This window comes from Pogoniulus pusillus, chromosome 29 (assembly GCF_015220805.1).
Source record: "Pogoniulus pusillus isolate bPogPus1 chromosome 29, bPogPus1.pri, whole genome shotgun sequence".
NCBI lineage: Eukaryota > Metazoa > Chordata > Aves > Piciformes > Lybiidae > Pogoniulus > Pogoniulus pusillus.
In genome coordinates, this window is record NC_087292.1 from 12,044,271 (window position 1) to 12,068,916 (window position 24,646).

At 44.9% G+C, this 24,646-nt stretch overlaps 1 protein-coding gene across 1 annotated transcript in view; it reads left to right on the plus strand.

Annotated features, from left to right (window-relative positions):
• The first annotated feature begins 2,809 nt into the window (after positions 1 to 2,809).
• GNAS (GNAS complex locus) overlaps positions 2,810 to 24,646 on the plus strand; it is a 156,243-nt gene continuing 134,406 nt past the window's right edge. The window contains exon 1 of the mRNA XM_064167932.1: positions 2,810 to 3,263. Within this exon, the coding sequence (XP_064024002.1) occupies positions 3,008 to 3,263 (256 nt within the window). The 5' untranslated portion in view covers positions 2,810 to 3,007. The remainder of the gene's footprint in view (positions 3,264 to 24,646) is intronic.

Genomic DNA, 24,646 nt, shown 5'->3' on the forward strand with positions numbered 1-24,646 from the left:
TTAACAGAATCAATCCCTGTCTTCCCAAATCCACTTTTTTTTCCTTTTTTTGACAGACAATTTCTGGATGCATTTTAATATATCCATCAGTTCATCTTCTTTCAACCCACTGAGCCTTTCAACTGCACAATCCTCCAATCCTAGCCCATTTGAGAGCCGATGAACTATAGGAAAGATCACACCATCTTGAAATTTTGGATGGGACTGATTCATTACATTTAGTTTTAATACTAAATGTACCTTTAACTTATATACAAAGCAGTAAAAGAATAATGCAGTGAAGACAAATTAATAATACAACAAGGAAAAGCTTTCAAAGTAAAGAAACCAAGATGGACTGTTGTTAAACTTGTTTTGTTGTGGATCACACCAGCAGAAAAAACTCTGCTTGCCAACCTTCAGAGCCAGAAGAACAGATTCATACACTGCATGCTGCATTCTAGTTTTTTATTTCACCTTTTGGGTTTGCTTGGATTTGTTTTCTACACAGCTCTCATGCAGGTGGCACTTTGACAGATCCCCATCGCCAAGTATGCTTCAGAGAGCTGTCCTGGCTCTAAGTATGAGCTTCCCCTTGTTCCAGTGCCTCTCTGAAAAAGCACAGGATGAAAAAGAAAACCATTACTAATAATCATCTAGGCTGACCTTTCCATTTTCTCAGTATACTACATTCTCAGGGGTGTGTTCATCAGAAGAACAAACTCTCAGTCCCAAAGGAACAGGCATTACAGCAGTGGAGACAGAGTGAGTCATGTGGGCATCTCCAGCCTGATGTGAGATGGATTAATTCCTGCAACACGCAGCAAACGCTGCTGACGCTTGGGCTTATACAGATGTGTGAAGTGAATTTGGCTGCTGTACAGTGATTTAGTTTGCATGCTTACTAATTTCTGTGACAGCCAGGCAGCAGCATATTGATTAGGTGCCTTGAATGGTACATAGGCAACACGATAAAGGGGAAGGAGGAGATGTTCACTCCCTTTGGTCAGGTGGTATCTTTTGCCAGAAGGAGACCACTCACCTTCCACAGGATAACTTATAGGAGTGAAGAAGTAAGAACTTGGCCATCAGCTACCAGACCTGGCCAAAAGTTAAATAGAAATAAACTTGTTGAAATAACAAACATCCTTCCTATGAGCGACACACACAGAGAGTGCCTCCTTGCAGAATTGATGGAAGTCTTCTGGGCATGTTTCCACTGTGAATGATTGCTCCTGTGTCTGCCTGAGCACAAACTCACAGACCATTTAACCATGTTTCCTGAACTTTGTTCTGGCATCCCCACTTGCCATCACTGACTGTTCCTGGAATCACTCTGGGAACAGGATGACAGCGAGCCAGTTTGCAGAGAAGCCAGAGCTCCCTCCTGCAGCACAGGGTGTTGGGTGAGCCTCACTGAAATGCTGGAGCTGTCAGCCAGGACCATGCTCTTTGCTGCTGCCTTCCAGCAGAGAGGCTGGACCTGGGATGCTGTTCCTCCTCTGCTTCAGGAGAGAGTAAAATGGGTTGATGTAAGGCCACATCCCATGACAAGGGGTGGAAAAAGGTACAAAAAAGCAAGCTGGCTAGCTTACCAGGTTACCAGTGACCTCTGTGCTCAGCTCTGTCATTCCTGCAGGGCAGCTCCCACCCTGTCAAAGCTGTCTTGCTGAGTCAGGAACAGAAACCTTCCAAGGTTTCATATAAGATATGATCTGCTCAGCCTTTTGGGTGGTTAGAGGGAAGAGGGTCACCACAGCCCATTTAAGCAGATCTGTCCTTCTGCTGACACAGACTTGCAGGAGCTTTTGAAAGATAAGTTTGTATTAAGAAGACATCTAGCTTGTGAGAACACACCAAAAGGAGAAAATGAGATTTCAGTGAGAACCATGCGGGCTGTTTGCAGAAGAAAGGCTACGGCACAGAATGCTGGTTGGAAAGCTCCAACTCTAGAGTGCAGGATGTGTGGCCAGGCCCCAGAGAGCATTAGTCATAGTGTGAGTGAATGTTCAGAGCTGGCCGGAGATGAGTATAAAACCCAGTATGACAAAGTTGGCAGTATTGTGCACAGAGCGTGCTGCCAGAGAGGGAACATTACCACAACGAGCATCATCTCCCTGAGCCAGGTAAACCAGTGGCAGCTGAGGAGGTGAAGTTGTAAGCAGCAGATGTGGTGCCACCAGAGGACGGGGGGAGAGAGACAGCTCCATCATTACCTTCTCCACTGGATGATGGCATTAGTAGAAAATAACACGAAGCCGCTGTCAAACAGGTGTCTGGCAGGAAGCGGTGAAGAACTGGGGCATGAAAATGGTTCGTGTCTCAGTGGCACATCCTTACTTCCAGGGGGCTGGGGTGTTTGATGAAGGAGCTCTGCAGCGGTGCTCAAAGTGGACACGAGCTCTGCCAGGGACCAGGGCTCTTCCCTCTCACCGCAGCATTCCCACCACATCCCAGAGGCTGGGATATCACCTCAGATCCTGACTTGGACTCGTCTTTGGGGCGATATCCTCACCGAGGCCGGGGTGCGGTATGAAACCAACCATGGTTACAACGGTTTCGGGTGCTGGAGATGGGAACTGCTGACCGACGACTCTCCCGTGCCGCGTCAGCAGGGATGAGCAAGCCGGTGGCTTCTCCGCAGGGCAGAATCGAAGAGGGGGAGCCGGCGGAGCCTCACCAGACCCCGGCGCGCAGCGGGATACCGGCATCTTCACCCCGCGGGGGCAGGAGAGGTGCCAGTGGCCGTGTCTCTCTCCTCCCACCCCGCCCCACGTCGCCCCGCCAACAGCGGGAGGCTGCGGCGGGGGCCGCTTTCCAGAGAATACGGTAAACTGTCCGCATCACGTGTGGCCGCGGGCCGCGGCGCGGGGGACCGGCTGAGGGGAGGGGCGGGACGGGACACCGCTCTCCGCAGCCCCGGCGGAGCGGGGACACTTTAAGAGGCCGCTGGGCGCCACCGCCTTGCCCCGCCTGGCCCGGCGGAGAGCATGCCCGCGGCTCGGTAAGGGCCGGCAGCTCCGGTACCATGGGGCTGTGCTACAGCCTGCGTTCCCGCCTGGCCGCCGCGCACCCCTCCGCGCCCTACGGTAGTCGCGGCGGCGAGGCAGACATCCCCGCCTGCGCGGCGGTGGGGGAACACGGGGACCCTCAGGTGCGGCACCGGCTGCGGCAGGACCTGATGGCCAAGGAGCGGGCGGACAAGAAGCGGAGCAAGAGCATCGATAAGACGCTGAAGGCGGAGAAGCGGGAGTACAAGCAGACGCACCGGCTGCTGCTGCTGGGTGAGCCAGGGTGGGCGCGGCGCGTCACGGGCCGGCAGGTGCGGGGCGGCCCGGAAGCCGCGGTCGGTGCCGGTGCCCGGCGGCCCCGTGCTGGCGGAGTGGGCGGCGGGGGCGGGGCGCTCACTTGCATGGCCGCGCCTCGGGCTCTGCCGCCGCCGGGTGCGGGGTGACCGGCTCTGGGGTGGGGACCGGTGGGACCGCGCTCCCGCGGCTCGCTTCTGCAGGGGCTCGGATGGGGGCCGGGTTGGTCAGGGGTGCGGCTGTGGCGGTGCTTGTAGCTAGTCGGGGGGACGCGACAGCTCTTCTCATCCATCCCCCGTAGAGGTACCTGCTTGGTCCCCCCAGAGGCGCTGTGTCTGCGGGTCCCGTCCCGTCCCTCCTGCGGCTGATTGTTGGTGGAATTTAGAGCGAGACTTTTCTCTGAGGCGAAAGGCTCACCTTATTTTTTTGCGGTTGCCTTCTACGACTCCCAGAATACACCCTGGGGAAGTTCCTGCCTCTGAGCCTTGTTTAGTTCACCGCTGCCTTGCACCAGCACCTGCTGACTGCGTGGGGCAGCCTCTCTGCCTCTGGGCTCTGCCAAGGCGCTCAGGCAGGAGATGTGGCACTGGGCTCCCTTCCCTAGGGGAGCCCTTTGGGAAGACACCTTCTCTTTGTCTGCTTGTGTTGTATGATGTGTAAGCTGTGCGGTGTATCACCCAGTGCAAACGGTTATAGACAGTAGTTTATTTGCTCTCAGGTAAGTCAAAGGAGGTTGGAAGTGTTCCTGCTGCCCACACAGACTGTCATGCACAAGTGGATTGAGAGACTCTGAACATCTCGCAGTCACAGGGAATATTTTCAAATGTCCACAAATAACTTCAGAGGCTCCTACTCCCTGAGGTGTGCCTGGTACCCCATGTGATACATCGCAAGATGTGGTCCTGATCTTTTCTCTGTGTGTTTGTAGCCTGTAATTGAGGAGCTGAACTTTAAGGAGCTTTAGAAAACAATATTGGACATAGTTTTCTGAGTCTTAGTGATAAAAGGTTGTTTTTTTTTTACTAGAAGTACAGCTTCTTCTGATGTGGTCGTAGCTATAGTGATGGAAGTCTGTTGATAAAGGTGTACTTTCTTCTTATGAGATGAGAGTTGAGCAACACTTGTGTAAAGACTGAAGCCTGTATGCTGTGCCTGTGCTAGTAAGGAATCACACCTCTAACCAATGTGACTTCCCTTTCAAGCACAGACTGCACTGTAGTATATTACAGTTGTGGGTTGGGGTTTCTTGCAAAGTGTGTTTTGAGTTTGTTCCGTGGCAAAGAAGTGCTTGAAGGAAGAGCTGTGAAAGTTGTTGGGTTTTTTTTTTCTTTATAGATTAAATAATTATGGGAAAAAAATTTGGATATCAGTCTGCAAGATTTAACTCGTGCAGGCTATCTGGCAGGCTTCTGTATTTGCAGTAGACAAATATTTCAGATGCCTGTTTTTCAATATTGCTTCTGACATGTTGCACCACAAAACTGTTTTTTGCAGAAATTACATTGAATGTTGAGTGGGTTAAACAACATATCTTAGCACTTTGAAGTCATCCATGGTGAAGCCAACAGAGAGAATGTTCTTTGTCGAAATACTGATTTATAAATCTGATGGATATGAGTCAGTGTTATGCTGGCAGTGGTTTATTATATTTCAGCCTGGACTTGAATAGCAGGAAGTCCCCTTTTGGCCCTCTTATAACTTGGGGATGCCTAGGAGACCTATTTCCCTGCTTTTCATACAAGGACTGTCACTTTTCCTGTTAGATTCCTTCCCTTGCTGCTTTTCCCCCATATCCCATTCTCACTCTGAATTTTGTTTCTAATAAGAAGTTTGGAGTATATTTGATTGTACTTTATGTACATCTACAGATATTGCTGCCATAACTGAGTGTTCTGTGATGAGACTTCTTGATGGTTACGGATGGCATGTGCAAACAATGCAGGAGGACAGTAACACTGAACAACGGCAGCAGGAGCATCCAGCTGGCATATAAAGCTGCAGCTGAATCTTCTTCGAAGGAATAGAGTTAAGATAGGGGAAATAAAAGACTGAAGGAGTGCAGAGTCAGGGGGGTCAACTCCCTTGGGGCTAAAGGCTCAGTGACAAAAGCTGCAGTAGGTACACATGGTTCCTAACTTGTGCTCACAATGTTTTAGGCCGGTGTGCTCCTCTCCGTGTGTATCCCTGATGTGGACAGCAAAGGGCACACAGGTGGCTGCTCTTTCCTATTGAGAGTAATAGAATTTAAATGAAAACTTCACTGATGCTTGAGGTCTGGTCTGTCCCCAAGTCTAGCTGACATTTAACATACAGCTGCAATAGTTCATATGCTTTCAAGTGTTCCAAAGCTGGGCTGCAAATCTAGAGTGTTTCTAGCACGTGCTTGGCTGCATGGAATGCAGCCAGTGACGAGAGGCACAAATGTCTGCACAAACCTGTGTTCTGATGGTGTGGTGTCTATGTAACGGATCTCACAGCTGTAAGCTCTGGCCTGTTAGAGTATCAGTCAGATTAGTTCCCTTTAGCACTTTTTCGGAAGAAGTTGCTTCATTGGAGTGCTCAGGGGTGTGCAGTGCATGGCTGTAGTTACTCAGTAGATACTTGTACACCCTGTTACTTGATCTGAGATCTCTTTCATGATTTTTTTTTCAGTCCTTTTTCATCACCAGAGGTGTATAAAGTGAATTCCCAATTCTTGAAACTTCTCTGATTTTTCAATAGAGTGAAGATCTCACATCTGCTTCATTTTTGAAGCAATAATCTGACTTTTTAATTGCAGGAGAGTTGTTTTTCCCTTTGTTTTTGTGATAGGAAAATGCACAGTGAGATGTAATCTCATTGGATTTTGTTTAAAGTACTGTACAAGTCACAACTTGGAGATTACAATCATTGTTATGCTGGCAATGTAATATGAGTTCAGGGTTGCTACTGGGTATTGGAGGATAATTTTTTTCTTCTTCTTCAGTGCATGGTGATTGTTTTCTGTTTGAGAACTATCCTGGCTCTGAAATGCTAAGCATCTGCTTAAGGAGGAAAGGATCTTAAACTTTGCCAACAAACAATTCCGTCCTGTGTGCTTTCTAACTAGTGACCATAATGTGAGTCATCTTCTATCTGTTTTTAAAAGACTTCTAAGCACAACTTAAGTTGGATTGTAATCTTACAACAAATACATGGAAGCAACAATTGTTTTCCTGTCTGAGGGGTTTTAATGTTGTCGTGAAGTTAGTATTTTCCAGCAAAATCCCATTCTGTCCAAAGCTGTTGCTCAGCTCTACTGGTGTATGTATTACTTTACCGTGACCTACCTTCCGCTTCTGCAATCTGGTTTGCTCTGAGTGAGTGAATTTGGGCTGATCTCCTCTCTGTGCTTTGCAAATCTTTGTCTGCTTAGTTTTTTCACTCTCTCAGGCTGAACACTCACCTGTACAAAAAGTACTTGTAGCTTATTCCTGTATCGAAAAGGAAATGTGGATATCAGTGTACCAAGATGGATAGATGCACTTGTCAGCTATTTTTATTAAACTATACTATATTAAATAATAGCCATTCTGAATCTTACCTACAGCAGTGCTTAAGTGAAAAGGCTTCTAACGGAAATATTTGTATTGGTACAAATATGAATACAGGGCATGCAAATTTGAAGTTTTTATAGAGGGAACATAGTATAGGGGAAGGAAAACATACTTTCAAAAGCTAGGAAATGTCACCATGAAGACTAACCACAGTCACTCTCTCTGTGCACACTGCTTGGTAAGCCCCTCCATACCATGTAATTAAAGACTGTCTTGTATGCTTTACATTGTGTTTTTTTTCCTCAGGGCTGGTACTTCATTCAGGGCACAAGATGGATGTTGTGCAGTGAATGAGCAGCTATTCAATATTCTTATCCTCCTCATACAATGTGTCACCCTGTGCCCTATTTACGACACACCATCCATACACTGTTCTGAATAAAGAACTGTTGAACTCCTCATGGGCTTTTCTGTAGTGCTGATTACTGCAGGGACTGAATGCTTCATAAATGTCAGTGCATGGCGCTGCTGTGAAATGAGGTGGCATCATTCTCCTTTAGTGGATGCTGGAGAGGGAAATGCCACCAAAGACTAAAGCTAAAATTGCCTGAAGCTACCACTGATCTGAGATGCCTGGTCTTTGTCTAATGCTCATTTTTTCCCCATAGTACTCAACTTTTTTTTTAACACCTCGTGTGTACAGCATGGTTGTGAACACTTAGCACTTTGCAGCCCAAGTTCTAGATACTCTGAAGTGCAGCCCAGAGAGCAAGAGGCACAGATGGCTATGGAAGAAGTGTGCTGCAGAGCAGAACAAAGCTGGTCAGGTTCTCCAGGGCAGCATTTGATGGCAAATCCCACAAGATATCCTTTCTTTTGACGTGATTCCCTATCTTACTTGCTTACAGGGGGTGGTTATCCTGGCGTTGCTTCTCTTGAGGATCAGGCGGGTGGGAAGGGGAGGACACCCTGTAATAAAGACAGGCATGTGATGAAGCACTTGATGAAATAGCATCTCACAGGAGCTTGTCCCTGCTGGCAATAGTTTCATTCACTTGCCACCAATTTGGGCTTTGTGCCCCATGCGTTACGATCTGAAAGAGAAGGCAGAAAAGCTCATCACCCTTATTAGAAGGTTGTGTAAAAGACACACAGAACAGAAAATACTAAAAATGCAGTGGGAACCTTTATCTTGGCACTTCCAAATTCTTGAGAACCAGATTTTTGACACTGAACATCTTACACCAAGCTGGTAATTAACTTCCCCTTTTAGAAAAACAGGAATGGGAAAAATTCAAAAAGTCCTGGGCTCAATCCTAGGGGCTGCTTTCAATGAAGTGCTTCAGAAGGAGCTGCTCTGCCGAGCAGCCTGCCCCCTGCACACGACAGCAGCAGCTCGCAGGGCAGCGGTACCCAGTTGTTCTCCAAAGGCATTGTCATTAGTGGTGGAGGAACTACAATATTTTCCAGTGGAGCTCCCAGTAACTACCAGACACCATGAGTACACTTGGACATGGGAATCTCTGTGGTTTCCATCTGCCTAGTACTTTCCAGTGCAGACATGATGATCCTCCTGTGGACACCAGGAGGTGGTATGATAATTGCAGGTTTTCCTTTACCATGAAGAGCCTCTGCAACTCAAGTCCTACTCAGTTCCCACTGCTATATACAAAATGTACTCTGTAGCATAGTGTGCTGCCTCTTCAGTTGGTAAACAGATCATCTTGGGCTGGAGCATGTAAAGCCTGAACAAAAACACCTGGAAAGCTTTGCAGACTTTAACGAGGCTTTACCCAGTATCTAATCAGTGCTGGCTTCAGCTTTTCAGCGCTGGCATCTATATTCTTTAGATCATGTTGCAAGATAGCTTCTCTTCTGCTCTCATTTTACAGTTCCACAGAAAAGAAACAGGCAAGCCACTCATCATGCCCTGGTTTGCTTTTTTTTCTTTGTTTTGGTTAGCCTCAGACAGACACATGGTGTGGAGAGCTTTCAGCCAGCATATTTGAAATTTGGCAAAGTCTGAGCTGCTTCAAATGGTCTGGCAAAGGAAGGTGTCAGGAAACCTACAGCAGCACTGCTATAAAAGGGCTACTTATGATGAAGGGCTGCTACTGCATGGCATATTGCATTGGTGCTAGGACAATGCTCTCTGTATAGAGATCCAAACTGCAGAATTATTGCTTCTGAAGTGTCAGTTCATGCTGAAGGGATGCTCTGTGCATATGTAAGCAAGAATTTTTGTGGGAAGGGGGTGAGGAATCTAGGGAGTCCCCTGATCTCTTGGACCAACCGTGGCTGTGTGGTCACACAGCAGCATGGATGTACATCACCTCTGCCCTTCCCCAGCATACATACAGTCTCTGTGTTAGTGGCAGTCTCTATTTGTACTTACTAAATGCCTGGTGGGATAATAATTATCCCTCACTTTAGAGAGGCTGCATTCATGTGTAGCTATAGGCCTAATTTCAGTGTTGTCAAAGACCTTCTTTTTTTAAAGATAAAACTCCATCCCAGTGGTGCTCTTTTTGCCTGTTGCTTTTTAACTGTTTGTTCCATCTCTCTTATTCTGAAGGAAGGTACCAGCTTTTTCTTTTCACATGTAGAAAGCATGGCTGTGGCACTTATTGGCGTCTCAAGTAGTGAGGGAAGCCACCATGTTTCTTGCCTGGAAGTTAGACTTAGCACATTAGTTGACTGGAGTAAAAAGTTGGTTACTGGAGCAGCTGTTTTTCTTTGGGAAGGGGAAGAGATCTGTAAAGAGGGTTTTCAGGTCTGAATAGGTGGCTTGACTTGAAAGGGAAATGCAAACTTGCAAAAATCTGTAATTTTTGCCTTTATTTGGGGTTACAAAGAGGTTGCCTGCTGAGCATGACATCAGTTCAATGGTGATTCTTAGGTCTCAGCCATGCAGTTCTATTTTTTTAACTAGTGGCTGCCATGGTAGGCTTGAACTGCTGCTAGTTTAAGTGCAATAAGACTGGCAGAAGCTTTTCATCCAGTTACTTGGTCAGCACCATCTGTTTCCAGAGCAGGCAAAATGTCTTGATTGCTTCTGTGCAGCTATCTTCTCCTTTCTGTTCTGGGACATCTCAAATTCAACTGTCTTTCATGCAAAGGTTTCTCTAGACCTGGCAGTGTCATGGTTGGGATTAGCTGGCGGAAAGGACCATCAATGAAGAAACAAGAAAGAGAACTGAACCTGATCTGGTGCCTCTTAACAGAAAAAATACTTTGGAGATAAACAGAAATTAAAGAAACAGGGAGAGAGGAGACCCAAGCACCTTAATATTATTTGTAGTTTAAACTTTACTGCTGTAATCAAGTACAGGCAAACTCCTTCTGTCTGATTCACAAGACACTTGTGAGGTTTCTGGAGCTGCCTACAGAAATGTCCAAATTCTGTCCAGTTTCTCAGCACTTATCTCTACTGTACATGTTGAAGCTGTGTTTCTTTTATTGTGTGCATTAAAAGGCACATGGGGCAGCTCAGGCAGGATTGGCTGGTGCTGGAAGTCTTCTTACATGTAAAGGTGAGCTTCTTACATGGAAAGCTGAGCCACTTTTGCACACAATGTTGGTTCCTTTCCCATGCTCTCTGTCCTTAAAGAGTCTCATGCAGATGATTCATCAGCTTCTGGAGCTCCATTTGTGCACAGCTGTCAATCCTAGCTTGACCAAAACCTGTGGTGTCAGGAAAAAAAAGGATGAATAATCATCCCAACAGACATGTGGGTAGTTTCTTTATGGCCATTTTGTGCTATGGGTATCCATACTTCCCCATAAGGCATGCTCACATTCTTTGAGGAAAAAACTTGAAAAGCATAGTTAGTTCTGAGTACACACAGTTTTTTCCTGGCTCCCTTAAACTTGAGAGTGTATTTATTCACAAATTGCATTATTTCATTGCATTTCCTTCTAACTGCTGTAATTAAAAGTGGCAACAAAACTGCTTGGAAATTCCCTGAAGTGAGAACAGCTCAGATAACCTGTCCTAAGAAAACCTGGTTACCAGGCATGTTAATCCATAGCATTTTAGATATTTGGACCTGACACATGTGTCTCAAGAAGGGAATTTGAACTCCATAACTTATCTCATTGTTCCCCAGTCAGTGAAGCATTTGAGGAACAAGCCACTGTATGTTTTTATAAATAGCTTGCCAAAGTTTTCTTCCTCTAATGTGCTCCCTCTGCTAAGAAAATCCACAGTATCTGTCTGACCAGCATTTTATAAGACTTGCATGTCACTAAAAGGAGAAAAAAAACCCAATAAACAGCTTAATGAATATCTCTGCAATGAGGAATGTGTGATGGGTAGGCAGGGAGAGGGTGTTAAGCAGATGTCAGAAAATTGCTACTATTTATTTGGCCCAGGGAAGGAAGTGGATGCTGAGGAGGATGGAGTGCTTCCTAACAAGAAACAAGAGGCAGTTTTGCAATCTACAGTCTAGCTCTGTTCAGCCACTTCTCCTGTGTCTGCTGCAGTGTCTTGGAAGAGGTGGGCAGTGCTGAAAATCATGATAAAACTTAGTTATTCTTATTCCAGGCTGGAGGAGGAGTTGGAGTGTGGGTTTCTCCAACTGAAGGACTATTCCTTCTTCTCTCCGTCCTAAGCACAACTAACTCTTCTAACAAGGAAGGATTTACATATAGAAAATATAGACAACACCAACAAAACCATCCTGGTACCTCCTGTTCCTTGGTATGTGTTCATCCCATGAGGCTAAGCTTGGCACTAGGCTCTCAGTGTATTCAGTTCTGTTTTCAGAAGCTAAATCCACATGCTTCTAGCCCAGCACAGCTTCACGCAGGTTTCTTTGTGCATAGCAGTGCTGCTGCCACTTGATGACCTTGACCTCAAGGAAGTACATCAGGTTCAGTAGACAAACAAATCAAAGAAGGGCCCACCCCTCACCCATCGCCCATCTCCTGTGCAGGCCTTGCGTGGGGACGGCATTTGCAGCAGCGCCAGTGGAGCTGTTCTGAACACGTCCACTGCAGCTTCCCCTGTCAGGTGAAGGTAATTTATGTGTAAGATGGACTTCTGCCCATGTGACTGGAAAAGTGCTTTCGTGTGTTGTTTTCATGGCATACACTTTCATTTTAAAGCACGATATCATACGTGACCTTCTGAGCTGGATCCTCCTGGGCTGTCCTGCACAGTGCTGCAATCCCAACCCTGCATCCCTGGCAGTAACTACATTGCTGCTGTTACCTTAAGCATCCTGTCACTGGCAAGGCAAACACAAAATACCTCAGACTCTTGCCTTCATCCCTGTTGAGACTGAATGGGCTGCACCTTCACCTTCCTTTTCCTAAGGAAAGGGATCATGAAGCAGTGTGACAGGTAGGCTCATGCTTGTGGGTTGGTTGAGGAGTAGCCACAGGTTTAACTACTGTATGTGAGTGCCCTGAGGCCTGCCCTAGTCTGCTCACTTGTGTGCCGCCGGAGAGCGCAGCTGCCATCTCCAAGGAAGACATGCTCAGAGTTAGCTTCTCACCAGAGACGTTTCAAGCACCAAAGCAAGGCGACTGCTTTAGTTCTTTCTGGCTCTGATTTTGCTTGTGTCAGTTTGCCTGGGACAGCGGCAGCTGTGCTCTCCTGTTCCTGCCTCTCTCAGAGTTCCTGAGCTCACCTGGCTTCTTGGTGGAAGTGGCAAACAGGTTTTGAGTTCCTGTAGCCTGCAGCACAGGAACAGCCTGTACTGGAAATCAGCAGCTGTCTTGCTTGTCTGTCCTTCCCCAAGCTGTTACAGATCATGACTGCCCGGTGGTGCTCCCCAGAGTGGCTCCGGTTCCCCTGGGCTGAATCTAACCCGCGGCTGTGACAGGGAGATGCTGCTGCGGAAATGAGGGGGAAAAGAGCACCTGGTAGCGTTTGTGCTTCTCTTGGTGACAGCCTCATCACACATTGCACCACAGCCTCTTCCCTTCCCCACCCCGCACTGAGCACAGTGTTTAGTTCGTGGGCTGTATTTGTTTGGGTTTTCATTTTTCCTGGTTGTTTTTCTTGTGTGTTGAATTCTCAAGATTGTTGGTTAGCCAGGAGGGTTTCTGGAGCGCTGAGGGATTTGTGGGTCTGAGACTTCACAAGAGGAGGCAACAGAGACACCGAGAAGCAGGACATGTAATTGTGAGCTGAAAATCTGCATTCAGATCTTGGTTTGTTATAAATATCAGCAAAAAAATGTCTGCTCAGCAGAAACATATGCATAAAGCACTCTCTTGATGCTTTCCTTGTCTTATCTCCACACAGGAAAGTCACAGTTTGTTAGACCCAAATTTTCTCTGCTAATTAAAATCATATAACAAATACTTTCTAGACTGCAAGAACTGGAAAAATACTTTATTCTGTAAGCCTGATTCCTTAGCACTGCTTGTGCTGTCATTTCTCTCAGCTTTTGTGCAGTTTAGTCTCTTGCCTGTTGCATTCTCTGGGTTTAGGTGGTGAGGGACACAAGTATCGATTTGCAGAGCCTAGAATAATTTGGGTTGGAAAAGATCATTGAAACCAGTGATCAACATGACACCATCATGGCCCTTACAGCCTGTCCTGAAGTGCATTGTCTATATGCTTTTTTTTAACATCTCCAGGGATATTCACCCCACCACCTCCCTGTGAAGCCTGTTCCAATGCCTGACCACCCTTTCACCAAAGAATTTTTTTCTAATATCCAACCTCGACCTCCCCTGGTGCAACTTGAGGCCATTTCCACTCATTCCATGGCTCGTTGATAGGGAGAAGAGGCCAACGCCCATCTCAATCCAGCCTCCTTTCAGGGACTTGTAGAGAGCAATAAGGTCATGCAAAGAGAGGACACAGGGGAGACTAAACAACCTCAGTCCTCTCAGCCACTCCTTGTAAGACTTGTACCCCTGGCCCTTCACCAGCTTTGCCCTGCTCCGGGCGTGCTCCAGCAACTCAATGTCCTTCTCACGGTGAGGGATATTGCAGACTTTTTTTCTTTTAAAGCACTTCAGAAATTCACAGAGAAAATATTCCTTGACTGTTTTTGCCCTAAAATTGCCAGAACATTTGGGTGGAGAGTCCTTAAGGATGCATATTGAAAAGCACCGTGTGCACTGCTTTTAACTTGTTTGATTACTGGATAGATGAGATACATGTCAATCTTGGCCTTTGGAATAAGCCAGGAGCTTCAGTCTTGCAAAGTCCCCAGCAATCCTGGTGATTTCAGTGGGATAATTCACAGGAATAAGGGCAGTGTCAGCTGTCCCATCTGGAGTGGGGACACTGAGTCACTTGTGTGCTGCTGTCCCATCAGCAGAGGGACATCACTCCATCCTCGAACAGAGTAATGGCAACACATCATTAAATCCTGTGTAATCCACTTTGGAACAGAAACAGCCAGTGTAGCCTGAGGATCACTGTTGCACCCAGACTGAAGTTTTACTGTATAGAGAAGTTTAAGAAAATGCTAACTTAAAACTTTTTTCTACTATCAAATAATTCTGTATTAGGCTTGAGAATCGATTGCTCCTAGTAGAGTTCTAAGCAAAAAGTAAGTACTGCAGAGATATTTACCACTGAGGCTTATTTTGGGAGAGGGATGAGGAAAGGCCTGATAAGTTATGTACTTGACCACATGTAGTTAAAAATATTATTTGGAATATAAACTTCCTTGTCTGAAGACCAGCTTTATGCACAAAGTCAAAAAGCACAAGAAGCAGTTCTCCTCCTGGCCTCCATAAGTATACCTTAATGCTGCTGAATCCTGGAAATTATGCAGGGCATGCTTTTCAAATGTTGATTTTGACTTCTTGCCTGGGACCAAGTGTAAAGTCTTTCCAAGGAAATACTTAGAAGACTTGCAATGAAACCCAAAAGCTGCTATCAAACCTTAGTTTTTAGAAAGGGAGTAGGGGGCAAACCAGCCTGTTAAAAACTTCCAGTTGTTTGTAATTAAATTCACTTCTTCTGTGCACAACAATCATATACTTAGAAAAAGATCACTTTACATAATACTTATGTGGCTTACTGCTGCTCTTCAGCTGCTAAAAATCAAGCAGTAGGTCTTCTATTTTAGTCTGGAAGGGTTACTGGAAGCTGGGAATCCAGGACTGATGCAGCTGTGCCACCACAGTGGCACATATCCAGTGGTGAGACACAAATCAAGCCAGGGAATCCTTTTCTCATCATAAGCCATCTTTCCCACCTCTAGTTGAAATTTGTTTTGGATTGACAGGGACGGAAATGAAGTGGAGATAAAAATACCCTGTCCGCACATCCCGCCTTGCCAGCAGCAGAAGCACTCATGGCTTTGGTGGAAGCTAAGGGATTGCAGGAACTTCTCAGGATGCTGTTTGCTTCTTTGAGTGCTGGCAAGGAGACAGAAACACTAAACCCTCACAACTCTCCCCACCCTGAGGTTGGCCTGCCACAGTTCATTCAGGATTGTTTCAAGTCCACTGCCATCATTCATCTGGAGGATGGAGTGTGTGAGGTGAAAACAGCAGTAGCTCTCGTTGACAACTGCTCCTCCTCCTAGATGGCATTCAGGAGATGCCCCTGGGGCTGAAGGAACTGGTAAGCCTGTCAGAAAGTCCAGCACAGATAACTCCTTGCTAGGGAACAAAGAGGCCAAAGCTTGAAGGAGATACTCCACTCTCTTGTGCAGGGAAGTGATGCCACTGAGTTGGATAATGTAACTGATCCTCAAAAAGGGAGCCAGTTCAGGCTCCAGAGCAGTCTGTCTTGTCTGCAGTCACCTCCAGTTTTGTTGTTATTGTTGTTTAATGCCAAAGATCAAATTCTGTTTGTGTATACACGTGTTTGTAAGGCCACAAAAGTGCCATCACAGTTTTCAGTGTAGGAACCTTGAATTTTGTCAAGCAAAGTACCCTAAATATCTCTGATGTTCAGTTAATGAAGTTGCTTATAAACCCCTTTGTTCTTTTATGTACTGGTGTGCAGACATGTAGCCATAACCAGAAGCTCAGTCGAGCAGAAGACTGCTCCCACCAGTGACAGACAAAATGTTTTAGAGCCCTGCCTAATGTGTGTGACTTTCCTGCCTTTGACCTCTTGCAGCTAGCAGCACTAGCTAGGCAGGGGGCAGCCTGAGATTGAGTATATCCAGGAGGTAAATTCTGTGTTTACCCTTGGCAAGGAAAGGAATTTTTTTCTGGGTGACATGAAGAAAATGTCATTTTTTTGCTAGGTAGGTTCTAGGAGCCTTTGGGTGTTGTGAGAGAATAGCCACAAGGCATGGAAAGAGCAGAGCAGCAGCTGAGAGGTATTATCTAATAAGGGAGACAAGAAAAATGATGAAGCCTTGCAGAGCAGATTTGTTAGGATTTGAGATGAAAATCCCTGTTGGTTGCTGAGATTATCCCCCAGCATATGGCAGGGAATGTAACAGAGATGTAGAATTGGCTGCTAATGATCTGGACACCTCTTGAAAACAGATGTTTGTAGTCCCGCACAACTGCTTGTGGTTTGATTTGGGTGAAATCTGGATTACTCCACAAGAGGCTTGGCATGGTATCCCAACTGATCTCACCCAGCACAGATCACTTCTTTCTTAAGAGTACCACTGGAATAACTGTATGTGAAACTGGAATTGGGGATTCCAGTTTTCCTTCTCTACTCCATCTTGTTGTCCCAGTTGGTTTGCCTGCTACTCACTTTCCACAGCCGCAGGATGTCAGATCTGGCAGAAAAATAGGTTAGCATTTCTGAACCCCTACCACTGACAGGGTGGTTTATAGACCTTTGATTTTAGCAAAAGTCCTATAAGAACCTCTTTTTCTTTAGCTGCTTCCCTCTGGACTCTCAGCCCATTTTACAGCTGCTTCATTCAGAGCTTGTTCCCTTCCCTCCTGCTGTCATCAGTACAAAACTGGCACCTAGTGAATTTCTTGTCTCTTTTGGGTTTGTTGTTGTCTTCTCTCAGTACTAACTCAGCTAAAACAAGTATGTGCCTAATTTTTTGTCTGATGCCTTAAACTATACATCAGACCCTTTGTGTCTCACACAACTGTTTTCTGATCATGGACACTGCTGAATTCATTGGTACATCTCACTTCCATGAAGTTTTTCTTGGTAACTGTCTTTCCACACATGGCCAGAGCCAGCCAAGACTCAATACTGATGTGGGAGCAAATACCCAATGCAACCCCCTCTTTTGTTACATAGAAACAAAGAATTGTTTGGATTGGAAGAGACCTTTAAAGATTGAGTCCCACCATTAACCCAACACTGCCAGGTTTCCCATCAGGTAGTTTTGTTAGAGAGGCTGAGGGAGCTGAGGTTGTTTAGCCTAGAGAAGAGGAGGCTCAGGGGTGACCTCATTGCTGTCTACAACTACCTGAAGGGAGGCTGTAGCCAGGTGGGGTTGGTCTCTTCTCCCAGACAGACAGCAACAGAACAAGGGGACACAGTCCCAAGTTGTGCCGGGGGAGGTCTAGGCTGGATGTTAGGAGGAAGTTCTTCACAGAGAGAGTGATTGGCATTGGAATGGGCTGCCCAGGGAGGTGGTGGAGGCACTGTCCCTGGAGGTGTTCAAGAAAAGACTGGATGGGGCACTTGGTGCCATGGTCTAGTTGACTGGCTAGGGCTGGGTGCTAGGTTGGACTGGATGAACTTGGAAGTCTCTTCCAACCTGGTTGATTCTATGATTCTATGGTATGTCCTTACTCTGAGCAGTTGTGACAAATAGTTGACTCATCCTCTCCATGGTTTAAAGCACTGAAGTTTCTAACTCCTGGATACAGTTTCTTCTCAGTTCTTTTTGGAGTCCTTCATTGAGCATTATTTAAGCAATCTGCTCTAATAATGGTCTCACTATGCTTATATATCTTCATGTTTGAAATCATGTGTCCTAAGGTCTCTTAATTTACTTAACCTCAAATTTCATTATTGGAAGATACCCTCTTGGAGTTGGAAGTTTTTACTGTTACAGAGGAAAAACGTTTGCTAGCTGTTAGTTCAAGTCATCTTTTTCCACCCCTTCCTTCACGTTAAACTTCTTTTAGGACTTAATCTTTTGCAGCAACAGCAAGACCTTAACCTCAACCTTTCTTTGTAAGTTAAATTCTTTGGACCTGGCATCATCTTCATTACAAAGCTTCACACACTGCAGTACAATAATATTTTTCTTGTGGTGCAATGAACAGCATTGCAGAGCCTGTTCCAGATGGGGTCATTTTTTCTCTAAATTAGCAACAGTCTTAATAGATGTTTTCTGTGGCTTCCAAGCTATGTGGTATTGCTTGAACGAGAATCTAATTCCACTGAGAGATTTCAAGCCCAACTTTGTCTGGGCTTCCAGAAACAGGGTTTTTTTTTCTTCAAATGTATTTTCAGAGTCAAGACAAGCAAGCTAGAGCACTGTGTTAGTGTTTCAAAGCTCCATCTTCAGAATCAGATGGAAAATATGGATGTTCTCTGGCATGTTTTTCACATAGAACAAAATTTTCACGCAGGCTGAGAGTTGTGGAGAGGCTTCTGCTGGTTTCTTCTCACAGGTAAATAGTGATAGAATAAGAGGGAATGGCCTCAAGCTGCAACTGGGTAGGTTTAGATTGGACATTAGGAAACATTTTTTCATAGAAGGAGTGGCCAGGCATTGGAATGGGCTGCCCAAGGAGGTAGTTGAGTCACCAGCCCTGAATGTGTTTAAAAGTCATTTGGATGTGGCGCTTGAGGATATGGTTTAAGGGTGAGCTTTGTAGAGTAGGGATAATGATTGGACTTTATGATCCCGGGGATCCTTTCCAACTGGAACGTTTCTGTGATTTCTGTACGGGTTCAACTATAGCAAATGCATCTTGAGACAGGTGAATTATTTATTTGCATTGAAAGCAGAAGGTCCAGCTCTTTGCCACTCAGAAACTTGTAGTTAACTTCCTATAATTTTAAAAATAATCATCTGAGAATGCAGTTTTAATTTGGACAACTTGCTTCCAAGTCCAACAGAGTCAGTTATTCACTTGAAATTTCCTTGAAGGAAGTTTTAGCCATGCTGTGGACTAATATATGAACTCTTCAGCAGTGGCTGCTTCAGCCAGTCATAAGTGGACTCTCAAGAGCATTTGTTTGAGTTCTCCTTTGTCAGTAACACTCCATGACAAACATGGGAAATGCAATAAATAATCAAACCCCCACTAGTATATATTACAAACCTTAGGATCACAGGCATCTTCTTACAGATTTAAACTCCTATGGACAAAAAATAAATGAAGAAGCCTCAAAATCTCAGTGTTTCTAAGAATGAGTAGGGAAGTGATTAAGGGACTGGATTTCAACACCCTGCAATAGCAGGGAAGTTGTTACCTGAAATATGAGAGAGGGCCAAATGGAACAGCAGAGAACAAGAAACTCGGGGGGGGGGGGGGGGGGGGGGGGGAAGGGAGTGTTGGGTTTTTAAACAAAACACCTAACCACTTTTAACAAAGATGAGTTGTATAGTTCTATATAATCCTAACTCATAGTTTTGTTAACAGTTACAACAGATTAAACTTGGTTGTTGTCTTCCACTTGGGGATTGGGAGTTCATCCATGGGACCCTGGAAAATGTTTGACAATACTTGTTAAGGTTAGTTCAGAATGGAAAGCACTCAGTAACCCAAAAGGCAAATGGCTGTGGTTGTTTTCACTATGCTTAACACCAGGCAAAGCTGTCCCTTAAAGAACCTGGAGACTAAGGGAACCCCACACAGAGTAAGGATACAGTTCTCAGTACAGATGGTTTTGCCTGAGTGGCAAGAATAGTGCCAGCCTGGAATGCCAGGAACCTGTAAGTGTTGGTGACTGCAGGAAAAGTTGGAATTGATTTTGTGCCACTGACAGTCAGTACAGTGCCTAGATGTAGTTGCTCTGTGGTTTGTTGTGCAGCTTGTTTGCCTTTTTTTTTTTTTTTTCCCCAGGCTTCAAACTATTTTTATTAATAAAAATAAATAAGCTTTATTATTTAGAACAATTTCCATTAAATAAGTGATTTTTTAATTATGTCAAATTACTCTTTGCTAATCCACACAATGGAAAAACTTTATTTTGACTACTGGAAAGCTCTTATTTAGTTTTCAGCTTCTAAATAGTTGGATTTAATGTTTTTTTTCAGAATAATTACAAGGCTTCTGAATGGGCATTCGCCTAAAATCATTGGCAAGGTCAGTAGCTCACTATTAAATTAAGCCTTTGCTCTAAGTTTTTTGAGGTTACTGTTTCTGAGGTGGAGATTTTGCAGTTAGTCCCTTATTCTTCTTGCATCACTGTGTCTATGCTGGCACATCTGTCTTGAGCCATCAGTACACTCAGGTGTTCCCTCTGCTAGGCAGGGTTTTTTTAATGCCAAAACCAGAAGAGCTGTTCCAATTGTTAAAAACTTCACCAAATGAATGGCCCTGAACCCCCTCCAAGCCTTGCCACTAACACCACCACAGCAGTGCTTTTGAGGATGGGCAGCTATCAGCCAGCTGATGATTTACAGGCTGTGTTTCGGTGAACAGCCTGGTACAGGGTAGAGTTCCAGCTCGAGAGTGGTGACAGCAAACACACTGGGCAAGACCTGATTGTGAGCAAGAATAGCTCTTTGTGCTTGTGCACTTGGAGTTGAGCATTTTGTGCTGGAGCACGAAAATGGCTCATCCTTTCATGCTGGAAGCCCGAGATGCTGTTGGAGCTATTGTGTTCCAGGAGAGAAAGTGGAATTTTTGTGTAGCCAGAGTGCTAACGCTGTGCCTGTGGGGTGGGAGGGATCCCTGCCAGCTCTCCGTGGGAACAGAGCTGGGAGTGCATCCATTTCTTACATCTTTGGGGGTAGTTAGGTTCGGTTGAGCTCTCTTGTGAAGATGTTGCAAGAAGAGTGCGTGTCTTGGTCATTATAGCTTTATCCTCCATTTGCACCCCACTGTGCACAAAGAAGATCCTGCTTCTGTTACTTGGGGAAGCAGCACTTTTCCAGCGCTTCCCAAAATTCCCTCCAGGAAAGAATTATGTTACATCTGACCCAGATGCTTATGGAAATCAAAATGTCTCAGCACAGTGAGTTCCTGGAGAGACCCTCACACACAGTAACTGATCACAGCAGTGAGGACAGTCTTAGGGGAAGAAGCTTTTCCTTGGGTTAACTCCAGTTAACAGCCAAATACGTGGGTTTTAATTAGTATGGGCGAGCCAAATGCCGGCTGACCCTCTTTCCAAGCTGGATCTTTCCATTTCTCAAGTGGGAGTGGTGTTCTCAGACCTCTAAAACCTCCAATAAATTTTCTCCTCCTGTTCTTTAAGGATTTGTTTGTTGACACTTCAGTGGGTTGTAGATGTAATGACAGAAGCTCTTGTGTCAACTAAGGCACAGCTTCTTGCTGTTGATAGTTCCTGGCTTTGTCTCTGCTTCCTGGATGTGGTCTGAAAGAGGTTTTAATGATCTTGTAAGTTATGAGTGGGAATAATTCTCAGTGTAAAAGTTAATTAAATGTTGGGGGTTTATGCCTCCTACTGTCTCCTGTACATATATCTGGACCAGACAGATGAGCAGCAGTAGTGCTGTGCAGATCTCTTCATCAAGTATTTCTTCTTAGAGTTTGCCTGCATAAAAGCAGAAGTGTAGGATGAAATGGGAAGCTCTGAATTGCTCAATAAACATTTAAGAAGTTAGTTCTGGACATATTTTAAGATAACTTTTCAATGGAAAATAACTGACTGAAGCTACCATAGTCCTGTTTCCCGTGAACTAAATGTGGCATAAAGCTCACGTTTACATTTCAGAGGGTCTCATCTTAAAGGGGCTTTAATAGGTGCCAAATGTTCTCTGTATCTGTCGAGGTCAGTTACAGATGAGATTTGTTTTGTTTTCATGGAACAGGAAACATGAAGCATCTTACTGGAATTGCTCCTAGAAGGTTTGAACTTAGGAGATGTGTAAGTGTTTTGTGTGTCTTGGTAAAATGCAAAGTCTGAAGCTCAGCAAATTACTGTGCTGGCTGTTAACGGCAGATTCCAGCTGTGCTGGTTCTGTAGGAAAAGATCTGGGATCGAAAGATTTTCAGTGCTGCCAAATGGAGATCCTTTGGTAGGTAAGTGATGGCAGGGAGCAGCTCGCCTGCCGGTCTGCCCACCCTCTCCAGTCGAGTTCAGCCATCTCAGGAGCTTCAGCAAGCCAAAACTCAGGGGTCAGATGTGCTGCTCTGGTTTCCAGCTATGAACACAGAGATCAGTATCATGTCACAACCAGAAGAACTGTTAAAATTGGCCATGCAGTGTTTGTTATTACTTTTTTTTTTTCTAAGCAAAACTCTTAACTAACTACAGAACAGTGTAAAAGAAAGGATTCGTTCATTTGTAGACAAGGTACCCAGTTACTTTGTGCTCTATTTTTTTTTGGTGTGTTATTTTTTCTTGACAAACATGGATTTTAGTGCATTTTTCTTTGACTCCCTTTACTGACTTTGTCTCTGCGTTTTTACACTTGCAGATGATTTTGGCCATGTAAGCAGCAGTCCTTGCACTAATGTATTTTTATGGGACTGATGCTGTAGTTAGTTGTTTCTAGCCTTTGTCAAAACAGTCTGTATTTTAGGATGTGTTGTCCAACACAGTTGCTTTAAGATATTTCTGCTTTCCCTAAATTAAGGTCAAGCATTTTCTGAAATGCAGCCAAGGACATTTTAAATATTAAATTCTTAAGGACAGACAACTGTTGAATAAAACAATGAGGAGACACAGTGCTGCAGGAATATAAGAAATGGTGTGAAAGCTCTTTTCAGTCGTCACTGTTCCCTTTACTCTTTCTCTGCTCAGCAGCAGTATCCATAAATTCAAATGTTAAATTCTTCATTTTCTTCCCTGAATAGATTTTGAGAAAGCCATATAATTAATAAACTACTGCACTGAAAGATATTGACCATACCGTTCAAACCCAAGAAAAATAACAAAATGAGGAAGCCCTGTCATTAAAAGAAATGATGTTATCAAATGCAACGTGGCACTGACAGAACTTCTGAGCAGAGTCTTCTCAGGCTGGCAAGCTATAGCTTAAGTCAAAAAAAGACTGCTTTGTGTCCAGTTTATTTCACACCAGAGCAGGGAAAAAAGGGGGAGATGACTTGCATTAATTCAGAAAAAGCAGAAAAATTACCATAACCCATGGGGACTGTAGGTGTCCATGACACCACACTGGAGGTAAATGTAGACTTGGGGTGGAATCTGAAGAAAAAAATCACTCTTATGGGTGGATTTTGGATCTGGCATTGAGCATCCCACACTGCTCCTCAGCATCCTACAGGACCTGTCTCCAGCAAGACTGAAGGATACAGTGGAGCATGCAGCAGGTAGAAAGTGAAGGAGGGATATGAGTTTATTTATGAGGACCAAGAAGCCTTTGCAGGGAGGATGCTGTTAAAGGCCAGGGAAAATAGAGCAAAACAGTGTCATCAGTCTGCCCATAAAGGTCAACAGCGACTCATGATCTCCTTTAAGAGAAAGTGGTGCTTGCGTCTTCAACCCCAATCTTTCTTGTTTTTAATTCCATGAACAGATATGATTTCTAACAACTTCTCCTTTCACCCAGAGCAAATACATTACACTGGAAAAAAATAATCCTGAATTAAACTGTTTTCTTGTCCTCCTGCCACTTTTATCAATTTGTGCAGAGATTTGAAAGGATAACTAGGTGCCAACCTTGAAAGTTAAATGTTAGTCCTAGCTTCTGCTCGTTGTTTACCAAAATAGTGGGGCCACTGAGTAACAGCAACAGTGTAAGTAAATGTCAACAGGGGTCACTGATGTTTTAACAGAAGACTTTAATTCATAATAACGCCAAGTAGAGACTTTTAGGGTGAGTTAATTTTATTGCAGCAGCGCCCTCAAGTGCTGCGACACTTAAAGGTCTGATGGTGTCTGTCCCATAGGACACTGGGGGGTTTGTTGGCTGGAGCTTGGTTCTTTAGCCTGGTCAGTCCACCAAGAGCACATGCATTATTCTGGTGTAATTTTGAATGCTCACACAAATCTGTGAGACTATTGAATAACAGCATGAAGGGAAGTGTGCTGGTTTTGCAGTTTCTTTTTTAATTGCTCTGTGGTAAAGAAGGTGTTGACAGAAGCAGTTTGGTTGGAAATAATGTTTGAAGGAGTCCTGGGCAGGGGAGCTTTCAGGTCAGTGATGAGCCAGGTCCTGCAGAATGCCAGTTTGTAGTTTGGGATGTTTGGTGCCAGCAGAGCCCAGTGCATAGTTTTATAAACTGCCCTTCAGCTCCCATGGCCCTTTTTAAATTTAGGTTGTTGAGATAACAGAACATATTTTATTCTGGTATAACTCATAAGCTTAGTGAAGAATTTGTCTGGATTTAGATCTGGTGTTCATTTGATACTGGGATAACCATATCTGGTAGGCTGTGGATCATTACACTACTTCTAATGGTATACATTGTATGGACATAACTATAGCTGTATAAATCTGTGATGGTCTGCTAGAGATCTTACACCATCCTAAAACATACTTGCATCATGATGGTTGTGTAAGGAGCCTGTAGCCCCTGGACTGTTGTTTTCCCGGCAGAGTTACAGCCCTTGAGGTAGCTGCTGGAGGGAGCCAGTTTGCAAGCCTGCTCTTCAACTCCTGAGCAGTAAAGCCACAGTCACTCCCAAAAGCGCAGCATCTGTTTCAGCCGTCCAACAAAGCTGGCTCTGATTTCCTCCATTCTCTAGAATTCCCTCCTGCTAAAACTCTCCGCCTCTTGTCTCCCAGCATGTATGATCAAAGCAGGTCAGGTCAGATGTGTTCAAAGGCAGAATCGATGAGTGATACTGGTGTGTCTGGAGAAGCGAATTTAGCCTGAGAGAATGATTCCATGGGAATAATGCAGTGACAGCACCCAGTAATTACC